The sequence below is a fragment of the Balaenoptera ricei genome, chromosome 5 (assembly GCF_028023285.1).
Source record: "Balaenoptera ricei isolate mBalRic1 chromosome 5, mBalRic1.hap2, whole genome shotgun sequence".
NCBI lineage: Eukaryota > Metazoa > Chordata > Mammalia > Artiodactyla > Balaenopteridae > Balaenoptera > Balaenoptera ricei.
In genome coordinates, this window is record NC_082643.1 from 141961574 (window position 1) to 141978319 (window position 16746).

Here is a 16746-nt window from a genome sequence, read left to right on the forward strand (position 1 = left end):
CCTTGCCCTGCTAAGGAGGAGGTGCCCCTCCCACTAGAAAGGGACTTGCCCTCCCATAGGCACCCCTCCTGTGGAGTAGGGGGGAGCACCCCATTCTGTGTCTGGACCATGTGTGTCCACTTTTCCTTCCAGAATTCATTCCACAGCTGGCTCAGTGGAGGTTTTCTGGAGTGGAGGTGCCTCTCCAAGCCCCCTAACCCAGACTCCAGCCCAGGCCCCGAGCTGGAGGGCTTGGGGAGGGCCTCCCCTGGCCCACTGGGAACCAAGCCCATCCAGCCAGCGCTGCGCCATTTTTGAGCCTGAGTCTGGAGAAGTGCTTCCCACCAGCCAGGCCTGGCGCTGGCCACGTGTCCTCAGGTCGGGCCCAGGGTTCGGGGCTCTGAAGGGCCAGAGACTAGGGATGGGCTTGCTCTGGGTGCTGGACTGTGGGCCAGGGCTGGCAGGCCGAGGGCCCAGGTCCACTTCTGCAGGTGGGCGGTTGAGCGGCCCAGAACCCGAAGCCCGCGCCGGCGCGCACACACACACACACACACCCGCCCCCCCGCAGGTGCACACGGGCAGTGGGTGGTTCAGCGCCCCCTGGGAGCCCTGGAGAGGCGCCGGCATCCTTACCCTCTTGCTCGCCTGCGTTTCTGGGGCTGCTGGTCCTCGGCCTCCTGTTCCTCCCACGTCGCGCTTTGCGAACACTGCGACCTCCCCGCCTTGAGGGGCAGTGGCCCCGAGGCCCCCCCTCGCTGCGCCCGCCTGGCCGTCGCGACTTGGTCCTGCCCTGCGAGATGTGGGGGGGCCCCGCGTTTGGGGCGCCAGTCTCTTCCTCCTTCCCCTCCGCGCGCTCGCTCTTCCGGGCTCACCTGGACACCTGCGTCCCAGGGCCCCTCCGCGTGCCCCGCCCTCTACCCCTTTCCGGTTCTCTGCACCCCGGCCCTTGCGCCCTTGCCCACCTCCCCGCCCTTCTCTGGGCGCCCCCTTCTGCCTGACTCGAAGGATCCAGCGGCCCGTGGGCAGGGGGCATGCGCGGTGGCTGCGCCTGTCCCCGGCCTGGGACTCCGGGTGGAGGGGTCGCTCGCACCCTCGCTGTGGGTCACGCCGCCTCCTGGGGTTGAGGCCCCCGTGCGGCTCTGCCGGCAGGACGTCAGGGCGTGTTCAGCCGAGTTCCGGGACAGGGCGCTGGGGGTGGCGGCAATGTTCTCAGGAATGACGTGGTTCCTTAGCGTCTCATTTCTCACTTATCACGGTCAGTTGACGCCACCGCCGCGATGATTGCACCAGGTGCAGACCCCCGGGCGCCGTGCGAGGTACCCCGTGTGCTTTAAGCCCACTTTGCAGATGATAAACTGAGGCGTGGGATAAGGTCACCGCCGGTAAGGTACTGAGCGGGACTTGAACCTGGAGCCCACCCTGGACCCGTGTCCAGCACGCATTCTCTACATTCGGTGCCCACCTGGTTCCTCTTGCCACCTCTTGTCTGAGCCTCAGACTCTGCCCCCATGCTCTGGAGGGCCCTTGATTCCTCTAACCGAAATGGCTTGTTTTGTTATTATACGATAGGGGTAAAATATTTATTGATGCAAATCGAAGGTAAAGCCATCAGCCTTTCCTGGGCAAGCAATTGGCAGTGTTTTGCTGCAAAGGGCTGTGCCCTAGAGGCAGCAGGTTTCACAGTGGCCTGGCTGGCCTCCGCACAGCTAAGGACAGGCCACCTGTGGTGCCAGGTCAGGCTGCAGGCACGTGTGGGGCCAGCTGACTGTCCACTGGCACCTGCCCAGGGTGGGTGGGTCCTGGGGTTCGGCAGTGAGCTGGTCTGCAGCCCAGGACAGGGCCAGCCTCCCGGGGGGATGGACGCTCCCCGGGCATACAGACCTGACACGTGGTGTCTGGTGCAAGCTGACCCACTGTGGGCCCACGAGCCTGGACCCTGAGCCACAGAGCCTGAGGCCTGGTGGGACCTGCCGGCTCGCCCTCAGGGCCACATGGTGCCAGCCGGGATGATGGCTCTGTGCTCTCTTGTCCCCATCACCCAGCAGGAGCCAGTAGGGAAACTGAGTCACGGGAAAAGGCCTTCCTCTGTCAGGGAGGCCGAGTGGCAGGTGAGACTGCTTACTGGGTATGGGATACTGGGTGGATTTATGAATCTCGCTCTCTGAGCCTGAGTTTCTCCTTCTGTAAATTGGGGAATAGCCCTTACCTTCTGGGGAGGTGGAGGTGTTGGATTAGGGGAGTTAGATGACACACATTCAGCTCTGGGTGGTTATCTTTGTGATTAAACTGCACCCGAACCCTGGCCACCAATTCCTACAACCACCAGGGATGGGCGCCCCTCGAGTCTCGGTAGGAAGCAGCTGGCTTCCCCAGGGGCTCCCTGATGGGGGGTGCTGGGCAGACTGAGTGAACTACGGGCGTGGTGACGTGCCTCTGGTCGGTTCCGCACCCAGGCCTGATGGCCACAGGGAGGGCAGGTGCCCGAGTCCTGAGAGAGAGCAGGGGCCGGAGGGGCACCCAGCGGGAGCCCTGGTGGAGGAGCCTGGGGGGAAGGCGGGCAGTTGAGTGGGGGTGGGGCAGGAGTAACCGGCCACCAGCCATCCACGGGCCAGATGGCAGGGCTGCCACCACGTGACTACAGGAGTGTGTGCCTATCTGGGGCGCCAGATCCGCTGACGGTGGCTGGTGGTGCCGCCAGGTCAGCGCTGGTGTACTGATGCACTGATGTGGACCAGGCCAACCCTGCGGATATGGGTCACGGCCTCCCGGGCACTCCAGGACTCAGAGGGGACAGAAGGGTGGTGGAGACTTGCAGGAGGGTCTGGGTGAGTGTTTGGAGGAAGTGAGGGGTCCCAGCCCTGGTGACCAGTGGTCAGTGGGTTTCCTTGGCAGTCCAGCATGGCCTGGTCAGCTTCTCCCGTGCCCGGGGCCTGAGGATCAGCGGGTGGTCGGGCGCACAGCACAGGGAGCTGCCAGATTCAGAGTGTGTGACTTGAGGCTTTTCTCTGGTTTCTCTGCGATGCTCTTGGATTTGGGTGTTGCAGTGGGGAGTCCAAGGCTTTACTGGAAAACTGGTCCAAGCGAGGCCCAGGGCCTGGGCTGGCCTCTTAGGCACCCATCCCTCACCCCTGAGCTCCCTGCACTCTGTCCAGCTGAAGAGCCACCTGGGGGGTCCAGCGAGATCCGCAAGGCTCTCTTCTGCAGAGTGTCAGGGTGGTGGGGGTCCCGTGGGGTAGTACGTCTCGGGAACCAGCGTTCGGAGCCCAGGTCGTGTCCTGGGACAGCTGCTGGGGGGCTGCTGGCGGGGCAGCGGGCTGGGACTCTGCGCACCCGGGGCTGCACTCCATCGCTGAGCTTGCGAGGCGGGAGTGAGGGGGCTGGTCCTTTCTGCCCTGGCCGTGCTGCCTGACCTGCCATCTGTCCCGCCCACCTGTCCCACCATCTGCCTTCTCTTCTCGTTCCCTTCCTGGAGCTTGGCTGCGACTGCGCTGCTGCCCTACAGTGACAAGGCATCCTTCTAAGGCTCTTCCGCTGCAGTGTTCACTTCCTGTTTGGGAAGCAAGAGGCGTGAGAGGGATCCCGCCCTGGTCACTCTTACCTCCTCCTCTCTCCCACATGGGCTCCTGAGTATCCTTAGAGTGAGACCTGGGCTGGCTGCCAGCTCTGCCGTGTCCACGGATGTGAGCTTGGCCATTAGTCTTCTTCATCTGGGTCAATATTGGGCCACCTCACAGAGGGGTCTGGGTGGTACCCGCCGAGGCACAACCAGTGCTCTGCACCGGGCTGGGGACACTCATGGTTCATGCCACATTCTGCCACAGCCCAGCTGGCCAGCCTCACAAAGGCGGGGTCCCTCCAGCATTGTCACATGCCTGGCTCAGATGGGCTCCTGAGGGCGGGGCCTGAGCTCACACCCACCTGCATCCTGTATCCCACATCTGCATTCACATCTGCATCCCGCATCCCCATCCTGCATCGCAGAACAGGTGTTTGAATGAATGGATAATTTCATCAGCTTTACAAAATTAGTTCTGAATTAGTCAACTTTTGCACTTTGGACTGATTCAGTACTGCTGTGTTTTTGGGTGTTTGAGGCTTCTTTGGGGCTGCTTGTTCACTACTCTTCTAACCTCCTAAACTAAATGCTACCTTCATTAGTTTTATTTTTGTCTTGTAACAGTGAAAACTGTCATTGCTATGAATTTATTTTGAGAAAATATTGACATCGTGTGCCAAAAAAGACATTACTACTGGGCTCTATTTTATTCTCTTATAGTTTTTATTTCAAAATAGGGTGAGTACTTCTTCGTATTTATATCAATTGGTTCTCTTTGCTGTGGACATTTTACTTAGGGACATTTAAAAGTCTAATTTAGGGGCTTCCCTGGTGGTCCAGTGGTTAAGACTCTGCGCTCCCAGTGCAGGGGGCCCGGGTTTGATCCCTGGTCAGGGAACTAGATCCCACATGCTGCAACTAAGAGCCCGCATGCCGCAACAAAGATCCTGCATGCCGCAACTAAGACCTGGTGCTGCCAAATAAATAAATAACTATAAAATAAATAAATAAAAGTCTAATTTATAGTTTGATTTTAAATGTTGTTGAATGAGGCTGACTGATTCAAACCAAAGAGAAAGAGTTCCTGTTCCTAATCTTTACCTTCCTCCAGTCGGCAGGCCTTCGAGCTGGCCTGAGGGTGACCCTGCCCTGCTGGACCCATTTAGTTGTGAGTGATCAGCCGGCTGGAGACTGCTGTGTTTGCTTCATTCTCTGCATACTTAGAAATGGAAATGTAGCACCAAAATTTTCTTTTGGATTCTGTTAATCAGCACAGATTGAGTTTTGTAAGTTGTGTTCATTCATTTCCTGGACTTCTGCCTGGAGGTTTTGTCTCCCTAGCATCTGGGGTTTCCGGGTGAATGTGACTGCCACAATCAGTGAGGTTCTCCTTCTGCTCCTCGGCACCCCCGGGAGACACAGGGGACTTTTGATTCTTCTTTGGAAATGCCAGTCCTGAGGGGGCTGGAAAGCTGTCTCGGAGTATCACTAAAATTTAAAAATCACACAGGTCTTTTGTGTCTCAAGAAAATAAAGATAATTGTTAGGTTTAAATTTTTTTTTTTCTTAATTCTCTAGTTTCTGCTGTGTGTGTGTGTGTGTGTGTGTGTGTGTGTGCTCAGCTCTCTTTTTGCTAATGGTCAACACATTCGTAGGTCTGCTCTTAAAGTCTTTGATTTACTGAAAGCAAAGCAAGGTGAGCCCAAAGGCTTTGTCTCTGTGCATCGATTCCAAGGTGGCAGATTCCACCACGCCCACCCCGTGCCCTCCACAGGGAGAGCGGGAGGCTGTTCGTGGTCATGGAGACGTTTAGCCCACGCAAGGCTTGCGGTGGTTGGCTGGGGTCCTCCAGTACTGGGTGCTGTTGTTTTCTTCCCTGGCCTCTCCCCGGGCAGGCAGGCCCTTTCCAGTTCTCCACAAGCCCCACTGCTCCCTTTTGTCTTCTCCCCATGTAGGTGTCTGCCAGGCCCTGAAGGTACGAGATTGAACCCTGGTTGGGGGGTCAGAGGGCAAGAGTGTCTCTCCCTCCTCCCAGCTTCTGAAACTAAGAGGAGGCTCCAGGGTGGGAAATGGGTCCAAATGGGCCTTAATGGAGGGATGTGGGTCGGGGTGGAGGGAGCTTGACTCCAGGGTGGTAGGGACAGTGCGTGAGGGCACCATTCAGGGAGTCAGCCGGCTCCCCACCTCCCAGACCCTCTCCTTCCGTCTTTCCTTCCGGTCAGCACAACAGGAAAGGGGCAAAAATGTACTGCCAGCCCCTGATCCCAACCTGGTTCCTGTCTCATCACAGAGGGGTCACTGGTGGCCCTCCTGGGCATGAGTCAGCTGAGCCCATGGAGGGGGCCAGGGTCTGGACCTGCCGCATTCCTGGCCGTGTCCCCAGCCCTGCATCCTTGGCAGTGGGTGCTCAGGTGCCTTTGCTGGGTTGGTGCATGGATCAGTGAACCCCTGCCACTCTCCGGTGGAAAGTCCCAGGGAGGTCTCCCATTGGCCCTGCCTGGGTCACATGCCCGCCTCCTGGGCCAATCACTGAAGCCCCCTCCCCCCTGCCCGAGGTTGGCTCAGCCTCCCTGAGGGGCTTCCTCACCACCCCAGGGGTTTGGGCCAGCCTCGCGAGTGACCCAGAGTCAGGCACTGATGAATGACCAAGACCACTGAGCGGAGGAAGAACCACCCTGGGACGGGCCACGTAGCGGGAAGGGGCAGAACACGAGCTCCATCGAGCAGTGAGCTGAGAGAAATTACGAAAATAAGTTACCTTATGTTCAACAAAATGTAGAGCGTAAAGACAGCCATGTGCTGATTCTTAGGTAGAAGGAGGAGGGAACCGAGGGTTGATTGGTTGTCTTTCCTTCTCTTCTGTATCTCGCTGTCCCATCATGAAGGGCACCTTTTATAAAAACATGTTTGAGGGCTTTGCCACCCTTCCCGTGGGCTTGTCCTAATCCTGGAGACTCAGCTCCTAGGGGACAGACCTTGGCACCTCGGCTGGAGGGAGCACAGCGCGGAGGCCTGGGGTGGGCGTGAGCGTGTGGACAGGACAGCACGTGGCCGGTGGGGCTGGAGCTGGGGACAGACCGGGGCGGTCAGGTGGCCGGCAGGACGGGCGGAGGCGCACGGAGCTGGGCCTTCGCTCCAAGGGTGGGGTTACGCCTGAAGACCCAGAATCAGGAGAACGCCCCGTGCCTTTCGTGGGAGGTGAGCCCCTGAGAGAGCGTTTCCCGCCACAAAGCCCCGCCCCTCCTGGCGTCGTGGAAACTGGGCTGAGCGCTGGGAGGAGGCTGGGGAGCGGGCCGCGTCCTCCCTTCAGCGGCCGCCTTCATCACTTCAGTTTAGTTTAGGACTAAAACTCCCTTCTGAGAGCTGATTCCACCGTCCCGCGCCCCGGCCCCGCCCCAGCCCTGGTCTGGGGTCGTTCTCCCCGCCCCCGGGGCATCAGGGGAGCCGGCGGGGCGACGGCCCCGCCCACGGTGGGGACAAGGCCACGCCCCCCGGGGCGGCGCTCACGCCCTCTCTCCCCGCAGCGGTCGGACCCGCAGCTGCTGGCGCAGTTCTACCACGCGGACGAGGAGCTGAGCCAGGTGGCCGCCGAGCTGGACAGTCTGGACGGGCGGAAGGACCCCCAGCGCTGCACGCTGCTTGTCAGCCAGTTCCGCTCCTGCCAGGTGAGCGGCGGGACGGAGGGGAAGGAGGGCGCGGGCCCGGGGAGCCGTCTCAGGGAGGGAAACCGGACCGGAGTGGGGCGGGGGGGACATCCCGGGGACAAGAGCAGGTTGGAAGGGGCGGGTTCGCGGGACACTCTCCAAGAGGAACGTGGGAGGACGAGGAGCCGGCACGGGGAAGGGGACGACGGCCCGCGGGGCCGCCGCAAAGCTGGCACGGTGGCGACCTCCTGCTGTAGGGTTCAGCTGGTCCTGGACACCATGCTGGGAATTCCTCTGGGTTCCCCGAACACCCGGGAGGCTACACCAGCACGAGAGCACGTAGATGAAGCAAGTTTTGTCAAGTGACCGTCAGGGTCGTTCACCAAGTTCTGGAACCTTCTCGGTGTATTCAGCCCACCAGTCTGAGCCTCTCCACCGGGGAGGTGAGGGCTGTGCGTCCTAGATCACAGGGCGGGTCCGGGGAAGCAAATGTCCCGTCGTGTGTTTCAAGCATCAAGGGTTCTTACAGAATGCTTGAGGGGGCGGGAGGAGCACACCCCATCCCATTCCCATCTCTCAGGAGGGTCCAGGGACCAAGGGGACAGGAGGGTCTCCTGACTGGCTGGTCTGTCGATGCCCTGCTTCCCCACCGGAGGATGTCCTTCCTGTGCCCTCAGCTCGCCCACCGCTGGCAGCGAGGAGGCCTCTCTCTGCCCCCTCCCCCCACCGCAGGGTAGGGCTCCCTGCAGGGGACTGTGTTTACTCCCAAGGCCACTCATGCCCGCTCACTGGCTATTGTAACTGCATGTTACACAGAGTGACCGAGTGGGGTGAAACTCAGCTTGTGCCTTGCAGAGCCTCCACAGGGAAAATCAGAGAGGGAGGACGGCCCTGGGACTGGATGCGGGTGAGGCCGCTTTAAAAAGGTCGAGAAACAAGTCATAAAAATCAGCTAAAGTAGTTCACGCTCACATAGCGACACAAGCATCTTTCATTTCTCACTCCTCTCTGAAGACCCCTGTGTCGGGGTCCCCAAAGCCACCCTGGGCTTCCAGCAGGAGGACACATAGGGCTCACATACTCAGGGCTCTGATCCATCACAGTGAAAGGCTGTGAAGCAGAACCACCCAAGGGAGAGGGCCCGGGGGCGAGGTCCAGAGGAAACAGGCGCCAGCTTCCAGAACCCCGTCCCGCGGAGTCACGCGGGCCGCGTTCCACCCCCAGCGACACGCTGTCCCCAGGGAAGCTCGTCAGAGACTCAGAACCGGGGCTCTCATTGGGGGCCCGCAGGCTCCGCAGGCCCCTCTGCCGGGCACACACCGAACTGCAGCCCCGGGGAGGGGGGAAGGGTGTCAGCACAGACACAGCAGGGGAGGCCCAGGGAGCCCCCGATCCCGACACCCCAGCTCCCCGACGCCAGCCCCGCACGCAGGCCTCGCAGAGGGCGGCAGCCAGGCCCGCTGGGAGGACTCCTCTCCCCACAAACGCGTGGCTGAAAGTTATGGCTGAGGCATCCTGGGTGCTGGCTCTGTACTCAGCTGCCCGCCCCAGGAAAATGGACTTAGAAGAGGCGCCAAAGTGAGCCTCCCCGTGTGTACCGTAACTTCATAAAGGCTTGTCACTGTCACATTCGTTTCACTGGCCAGTTACTGGGGCTCCTTGTTTTGTCAGGGGCTCCCACTACAGTGAATTTCTACAAAGCTCAGCTATTTAGGTTGGAAAGTCACTTTCATTTCTAACATCTTTCTTGAAACAGGCTTTTTTTTTGGCTGTGCCGCTCGGCTTGTGGGATCTCAGGTCCCCAACCAGGGACTGAATCAGGGCCATGGCAGTGAAAGCCCGGAATCCTAACCACTAGGCCACCAGGGAACTCCCCGAAACAGGCATTTTGCCATTTCTAATCTTCATTGACCTTCATGATGCTGTCAGTTCGTTCATTCATTCATTCATTCGACAGCGCTCACTTGCAGAGGTGCCCCTGGGCAGAGGGTGGATGATGTCATAGGAGGGAGCCAGGCAGGCGCAGGGGAGGTGGGCATTTGGCAGGCCATTGCGGTCAGGGAGGGGCTTCGACAAAGGCCGAGAGCACGGGGTGATGTGTGTGATCACAGCACGAGAACCGAGATAACGTGCAGGTCTGACGGAGGCGGCTGGCTGCGGCCCACTCTGCCGGGTCACTTGCTGGCCTTGATTTTAGAGCACGGTTGCCCTGGGGAGGTCACCCAACTCCAGATGTAGCTGGTCCCCCATCCCCCGAAGTTCCCAGCACCTGTGAGTCAGTTCCAGAGGATGTGGACGCCCCTGCCAAGTACCCAGAGGTCATGAATTTCTCGGCCGTGGGTAGTGGCTCAGCCCCCTATCAGGGGCACCTCAGGCCTCCCAGGTCCCGTCAGACCAGGTGGACCCTCAGCTGAGCAGGGGGCATCTGTTCAGAGCACGCATGGCAACGCCAGCCTGGCCCAGCTCTGCTTTCCGGGGGCCCCTGCGGGTCCTCACGTTGGTCTCAGGGCTGCTCAGGTCATACCTTCTGGCTGGGGTCAGCTGGACAGGCTGGTGCCATGCTGGGTGTGGTGTTTTGAACCTTCTGACCCGAAATGGGGTCTTCTAGCTAAGTCTCCAGCCTGACCAGGCACGCAGCAGAGGCCCAGTGAACCGCAGCTGCTTCTTCTCCCATGTGGCACTGTGGAGGGTGAGGCAGGTGCATTACGGTTCAGCCTCACTGGGCTGACTCTCATCCCAGTTAGAAGGAATCTAAGTAATGCGCTTTTGCATAAACTAAACTTTCTTCAGGAAAATTGTGGACTAGGGCACACATGAGTATGCAGGTGGTTTCTGATGACTTTTGCACGGGTTTTCGTTTTCCTTCTTGCTTCAGAAAATCATAAAGGATTTAAGAAATGCTGATGACGCCGTAGGATGAAATGAATTCTGGGTTGTTGTTATGCACTGAACTGTGTCCCCCCCGCCCCAAATTCATGTGTTGAAGCCCTAACTCTTAGTACCGCAGGTGTGACTGCATTTGGAGATGGAGCCTTTAAAGTGCTGATTAAGGTAAAATGAGGTCACTGGGGTGGGCCCTGATCCAATCTGAGTGGTGTCCTTACAAGAAGAGGCTGTTAGGACACAGACAGGCACAGAGGGACGACCATGTGAGGACACTAAATCCCTCATCAGACGATGATTTGCGAACATTTTCTCCCAGTCTGTGGATTATCTTGTCATTCTCCTAGCAGTTTTTTGAAGAGCCTAAGTTTCAAATTTTGATGAAGCCCAATTTACCTATTTGTTTCTTATATACATCATGCTTTTGGTGTCATATCTAAGAAATCTTGGTTTAACCCAAGGTCATCAAATTTTCTCATTTTCTTTCAGAAAGAAAGAAAGGTTTTATATTTATTTATTTGGCTGCGTTGGGTCTTCGTTGCTGTGCGAGGGCTTTCTCTAGTTGCAGTGAGCGGGGGCTACTCTTCCTTGTGGTGTGCGGGCTTCTCACTGTGGTGGCTTCTCTTGTTGCAGAGCACGGGCTCTAGGTGCACGGGCTTCAGTAGTTGTGAGGTTTTATATTTAGGTCTCTCATCCATATTGACCTAACTTTAGTATATGGTGTGAGCTTTCAACCAACATTCATATTTTTTTTTGCAAATGAATTTTCAATTGTTCTAGCATCATTTGTTGAAAGACCATCCTTTCTCACTGAAAAGACTGTCCTTTTTGTACTAAATTGTTCTTGCACCTTTGTTGAAAATCAGTTGTCCATATCTGTGTGGGTCTATTTCTGGGTTCTCTAGTCTGTTCTGCTGATCTGTCTTAAGGCCAGTATCACACTGTCTTAATTATGGTAGGTTTAAAGTAAGTCCTAAAATCAGAGGGCGTCAGATCTCCAACTTTGTTCTTCTATTTCAAAGTTGTTGTGGCTGTTCTAGGTTCTTTGCATTTCCATATGAAACTTAAAAACAGCCTGTAGATGTCTACAAAAAAGCCTGAGTTTTTGATTGGGATCACATTTAATCTATAGATCAATTTTGGGAAAAGCATTGAGTTTTTCACCATTCAGTGTGATGTTAGCTATCGTAGGGTTTTCATAGATGCTCTTTTTCAGGCTGAGGAAGTTGCCTTCTATTCATAGCTTGCTGAGAGTTTTATCAGGAATGGATGGATGTTGGATTTTTTTCAAATGCTCTCTCTGTGTCTGTTGAGGTTATCCTGTGTTTTTCTTTCCTCTTAGTTTGTTGATATGGTAAATTACATTTCGATTTCATTAACTATTTTTATTACTGTCCGCCCCATCACCCACAGCAACAGCAGCAGTAACAGCAGCTGATCCAGGAGGGACAGATGGGATAAGCCCCTGTAAGGTTCCTACTGTATGTGTGAGGTGGTATCGAACTCTTTGAAAGCAGTCTTATGTCTTTATGTCATACATGTTCGTCTTACATGTGTTTAGACTCACACTATATTGTCAGTGTCTTTGTTTAAACAGTCAAATTTTTTGTATAGAAAACTAAACAATAATAAAGGATCTTGCATTTTTCCCGTGCAGTCGCCCTTTCTGGTCTCTCTGTTCCTTCATGAAGATCTCAGTTTCCATCTGGTGTCTTTTCCCTTTTGCATGAAAGACTTTCTTTAGCATTTTTTGTAGTGCGAGTCTGCTGGTCATGAATTCTTATCTTGCCATCAATTTTGAAAGCTATTTTTGCTGGGTTTAGAATCCTAAGTTGTTAATCATTTCCCCCTCAGTACTTGAAAGATGTTCTTCCACTCTTCTCACTTGCATTGTTTCCAGTGAGAACTCTAATGTCATCTTACCTTTGTTCCTTGTACGTAAATTTTTTTCTCTTGCTACTTGTGAGATTTTCTCTTTTTATTAGTTTTCCTCAATTTGATTATGCTGTGACTTTGTATCGCTTTCTTTGTGTTTCCTGTGCTTAGGGTTCATTGAACTTCTTGGATCTGTGAGTTTATAGTTGTCATTAAATTTTGGGAAAAAATTAGTCACTATTCCTTCACATATTTTTTTCTGTTTCAGTTCTCCTCCTTTTGGGTCTTGAATTGTATGTATTTTGACATGTTGAGGTTGTCCTAGAATTCACTGATGGTCTCTTCTATTATTATTATTGGTATTTTCTCTCTGATAAATTTGGAAAGTTTCAATTGCTATGTCTCCAGGTTTATTGTTCTTTTTTTCTGACCTGTCTAATCTGAGGTTAATCCCATCCGGTGTATTTTTGTTTTCACCTCAGATACTGTAAGTTTTGTCTCTGGATCAGTTTGAGACCTTTTTGTTTCTTCATTGATTCTACGTAACTTTCTGAACACACGGAAGTCCGTTATGACAGCTGCCTTCATCCCCTGTTCTATTACCTCTGTCAGGTCTGGGTTGGTTTCGATGGGTTGCTTTTTCTTTTCATCAGGTGTCATATTTTCTTAATTCTTTGCAAGCCTGGTAATTTTTTAAATTATTTTTTTAAATTAATTAATTATTTATTTTTGGCTGCGTTGGGTCTTTGTTGCTGCACACGGGCTTTCTCTAGTTGCAGCGAGCGGGGGCTACTCTTTGTTGCGGTGCGCAGGCTTCTCATTGCGGTAGCTTCTCTTCGTTGCGGAGCACGGGCTCTAGGAGCGAGGGCTTCAGTAGTTGCAGCGCGCAGGCTTCAGTCGTTGTGGCTTGCGGGCTCTAGAGCGCAGGCTCAGTAGTTGTGGTGCATGGGCTTAGTTGCTCTGTGGCATATGGGATCTTCCCGGACCAGGGCTCGAACCCGTGTCCCCTGCATTGGCAGGCGGATTTTTAACCACGTGCCACCAGGGAAGCCCAAGCCTGGTAATTTTTTAATTGGATGCCTGACCTTGGGAATTTTACCTTGCTGAGAGCTGAATATTTTTGTTTTTCCATAAACTTGTTTGAGCTTTGTTCTGTGATACAGTTTGGTTACTTAGAAATGGTTTGATCCTTTTGCATCCTGTTTCTTTAAGATGTGAGGCAGGATCAGAGCTGTGTTTAGTCTGGGGCTAAGAATAGTCTGCTACTGAGGCGAGACACTTTTGGGTATCTACCCAATGCCCTGTGAACCGTGAACTTCTCTACTCTTTGGCCCTGTGCCCAGCTGAATACTCAGGGGTCTCCCCAGAGGCTGTCTCCCTGGGCAGCTCACTTACGTCTGCTACTCTGTCCTCTGGGTTCTGGCTGCCTTGGTCTCCCCGGGCTCTCAGCCCTATCTCTTCAACTAGGGGGTCTGCTGGGTCCCACGTGGGTACCCTCTGTTCGTGCCGTGACCTGAAACTTCCCTCCAGGCAGTGAGCTGGGCAGTCATAGCTCCCGCCTCATTTGTTTCTCTTCTCTCTGGGATCACTTATTGCCTGACATCCAGTGTCTGGAGAACCGCTGTCTCATTTGCTTCCATTACTGTTGTTTGAAGAGGTAAATTTCATGCATGTTGCTCCACCTTGGCTGGAATGGGACGCCCCAGTAAACGTCCGTTGAGGGACACCATGTGTTCAGCACTGCTCTATCACTGGGGACCCATCAGTGCAGGAAAAAAGACCTCACCCTCAGGCAGCTGCCGTCCTGAGGCTGGGCAGGGTGGGATCACTGCCACTCAAAGGCCACACAACTTTGGGTAAGCCCTGCCACCTTGCTGGGCTGAGATCCCTGGCTCTCAATACCAGCTGACGTTTCCTGAGCACTTGCTGTTATTTTTGCCATTATTTGCTCATTACTTTGTTGAATCGTGAGAAAGAGACCTGCCCACCCAGAAAACCTTTTAAATAGAGCTGACAGTAGGACCACTTGATGTTGGTTGGATTTATTTTTATGTTTTGTGCGATTTCCTTATGGTGCAGAATTTCCTTCAGAGTTCAGTGCGTCAGTTGTTTGCATTAGAAAGTCATGCTTCCCGCTCACATCTACTGCCTAAGAAAAATGAAACTCAAGCCTCAGAGGGTGGAGAGGAGGACTGTTGAGATACAGAATTGCTGAGGGTGAGGGTGTGCTGTCTTTTTCTGGAAAGCAATTTGGTGGAATGTAATTAGGGCCTATAAATGCACTTCACACTCTTGACTTTGTAATGCCACTTCTAGGGATGAGTGGATTCTGAGGGACTAACCCAGAATTCAGTGTCAGGCACCACAGTGGTGATTGCGTTATTCACGGTAAATTAGAAATGACGTAAATGTCCAGCAGAAGAGGAAGCAGGGAGTTAAAAGGATGGTCCACGTGCTGGAATCTTACGTGGCTCCCCGTCACAAGTTGGATTTGTGGCAAGTGGTGATAACACGTCCCAACAGTAAATGACAGCAGCAGAGTACAAAACTATGTCCACAGATGATCCCAACCGTGCTGATGGGAAGCAGCCCACGGGGACAAGACCCGGAAGGAAGCGTGCCACCTGCAGTCACACTGTCCCAAGGACATTCCCTGCCCCTTCACTTTCCCATGTTTCCAGTGTCTCTGGGATGAATGGGTATTAATCTTACCTTTAACAAATTAAAGAAACAAACTAAACTTTCAACGTTCTTGCAATTCTACTGAATGGATGGTAGATGTTTCAAGAACAGGACAATTTTGAGAAAAGAATGGGATGTGATTTAAGATGCAGTAAAACAGGTTGGAGAAGACCAGTCTTACATGTGGTCTCCTACTGAAGTCTGTCCCGACAGCAGGTCTTGCCTGACTGTGTCGCGATCATGCCCAGGATGACACAGACTTATACTGTTAATCAGAGAAGCACAGCAAGTGGGCGGAGAAAATCCACTTTTTGTGTGTCTGTCCACCTAGCAATTCCATCTCTCCAGCTCTCTCCTAAGAAATGTGTGTACAGGAGTTCAGCGAGATGCTCGGGGCGGCCATCGTGGCTGAGGCTGCAGGGGCCCAGGTGCGGGTCAGCAGGGAAAGGTACAGCCGTCACAAAGGGCGATGCACCATGAACTTGGTGACTGACGTGGGAAGCGCCCTCAGCCCTCATGGCGGGTGCTCCAGACACCTGGACGTGGGGAAGGGTGTGCTCTTCACTCTGGATACTTCTGGAAAGTTTGAGCTCCTTGTAGCAGTTGCAGAGCAGGCCCACGTGTGCTACCACATCACCTGGTCATCCTAAGCTGCACTGGGCTTGCTTCTCTGACTTTCCAAGCAGTCCTGCCAGCCGCCAGCTGGAGCTGCGTCTTAGCGCACTTCCTGTTTCTGTTTCAGGACAACGTGTTGAACATCATTAACCAGATCATGGATGTGTGCATCCCCCAGGAGCGCGCCCCGCGGGATTTCTGTGTCAAGTTCCCCGAGGAGATCCGGCACGACAACCTGGCCGGCCAGCTCTGGTTTGGCGCCGAGGTAGTGGGTGGCCGCCGGGGTCCGGGGTCACGATGCTGGGCGTTGCCCAGCTGCTCCTCTACGACGCTCACCCGTGTGCAGCTACAGGTGCAGGGCCTGGCGTCTCCTCCTCCAGGGGTTACACATGGTGCTGAGCCTGTAGGGTCGCGGGGAGGCGAGAACATGCTCCCTGGAAACTATACACAAGCAGATACAGACAGGAGGCCTCACATGTGATTTCTATGAGGTTCTCAGGCCCCCAGACACGTAGGGCCTAAAAGCGGTTCTTTATGACAGTAATGCTGGTATTCGGAAGAGCACTGCCCGCCCGCACCCGCAGGACTGTTTCTTCTTGCGGGGCGGGGCCGCTGCGCCCTGGCCCACACTCCAGCCGCCACTCACATAGCCCCTCCGGTCTTGGTCTTCACCTCCCAAGGAGGAGCCTGAGGCACGGGAGGGAGGTGCCCGCCCGGGGAGGCAGGACCAGCCTCACCCCAGCTAGGGGTGACCCGTGGGACACCCAGACGACCCCCTGGCCTTGCTCTCGGGACCCTAGGGGCGTGCGCGGCCCGGTCCTCCCCGCCTCAGCTCTGCAGGACTCCTGGAATGCCCCCCTCCCCCACGCTGCCGGGCTCTCGTGCCCACCTGCTCCCCCGTTTCAGCCCATTCCACCCGGCTCCTCTGAGCCGCACCTGGTTGGGGCGTCCCTGCTGGGGCCCTGGGTAGGCCGTCTCTCCCCCCAGCCTCAGTGCTCAGCTCTGCAAAGCGGGTCCCAGGGGCAGGGGCAGCTGTGGAAGCCATGAGGTGATGCAGGGAGCCTTTATGGACACGAGGCGTCTGCTTCCTAGAACGCCTGGAGATGTTGGGGCGCCGCGGTCAGCCCCGGTGCGGTGGACCTGGAGTATGGCCGGAACCTGGTGTCTGTGGGCCGGGTGGGGAGGGGACAGGGGTCACATGGCCCGGAGGCCCCTGCATGGAGCCCCCAAACCCGAGGGCGTTTGTCCTCACCGCCATGATGGCTCTGCATCTAAGAGAAACCAGGAGGGAGCAGGCGCCCCAGAGCGGAGGGGGGAGGGGGGCAGGAATATGAGGGAGGGGCTCCCGGAAGGGAGGCCCGGGAGGCGTCTCCGGGATGAGGCGCCCCAGCCCCGCCGTTCTTCTGCCCTCCGGTCCCACCTCTGGCTGTACAGTCTTCTCGGGCGCCGTGGGTGGGGGGGCCTTTCTCAGCGCCCGCTGTCGTGGGTTCCGGAAGCCCGCACGCTCCGGGC

General features: G+C 55.5%; 1 protein-coding gene across 3 annotated transcripts in view; it reads left to right on the forward strand.

Moving 5' to 3' along the window:
• Positions 1 to 16746, forward strand: part of ZFYVE28 (zinc finger FYVE-type containing 28) — a 113579-nt gene that overhangs the window by 48131 nt on the left and 48702 nt on the right. For all 3 annotated transcript variants that reach the window (XR_009503500.1, XM_059924295.1, XM_059924296.1), the window contains exons 2-3: positions 7060 to 7200; positions 15362 to 15499. Coding sequence is in view for 2 of the 3 variants with exons in the window: in XM_059924295.1 (XP_059780278.1) it covers positions 7060 to 7200; positions 15362 to 15499 (279 nt within the window). In the remaining variant the exon portion in view is untranslated. The remainder of the gene's footprint in view (positions 1 to 7059; positions 7201 to 15361; positions 15500 to 16746) is intronic.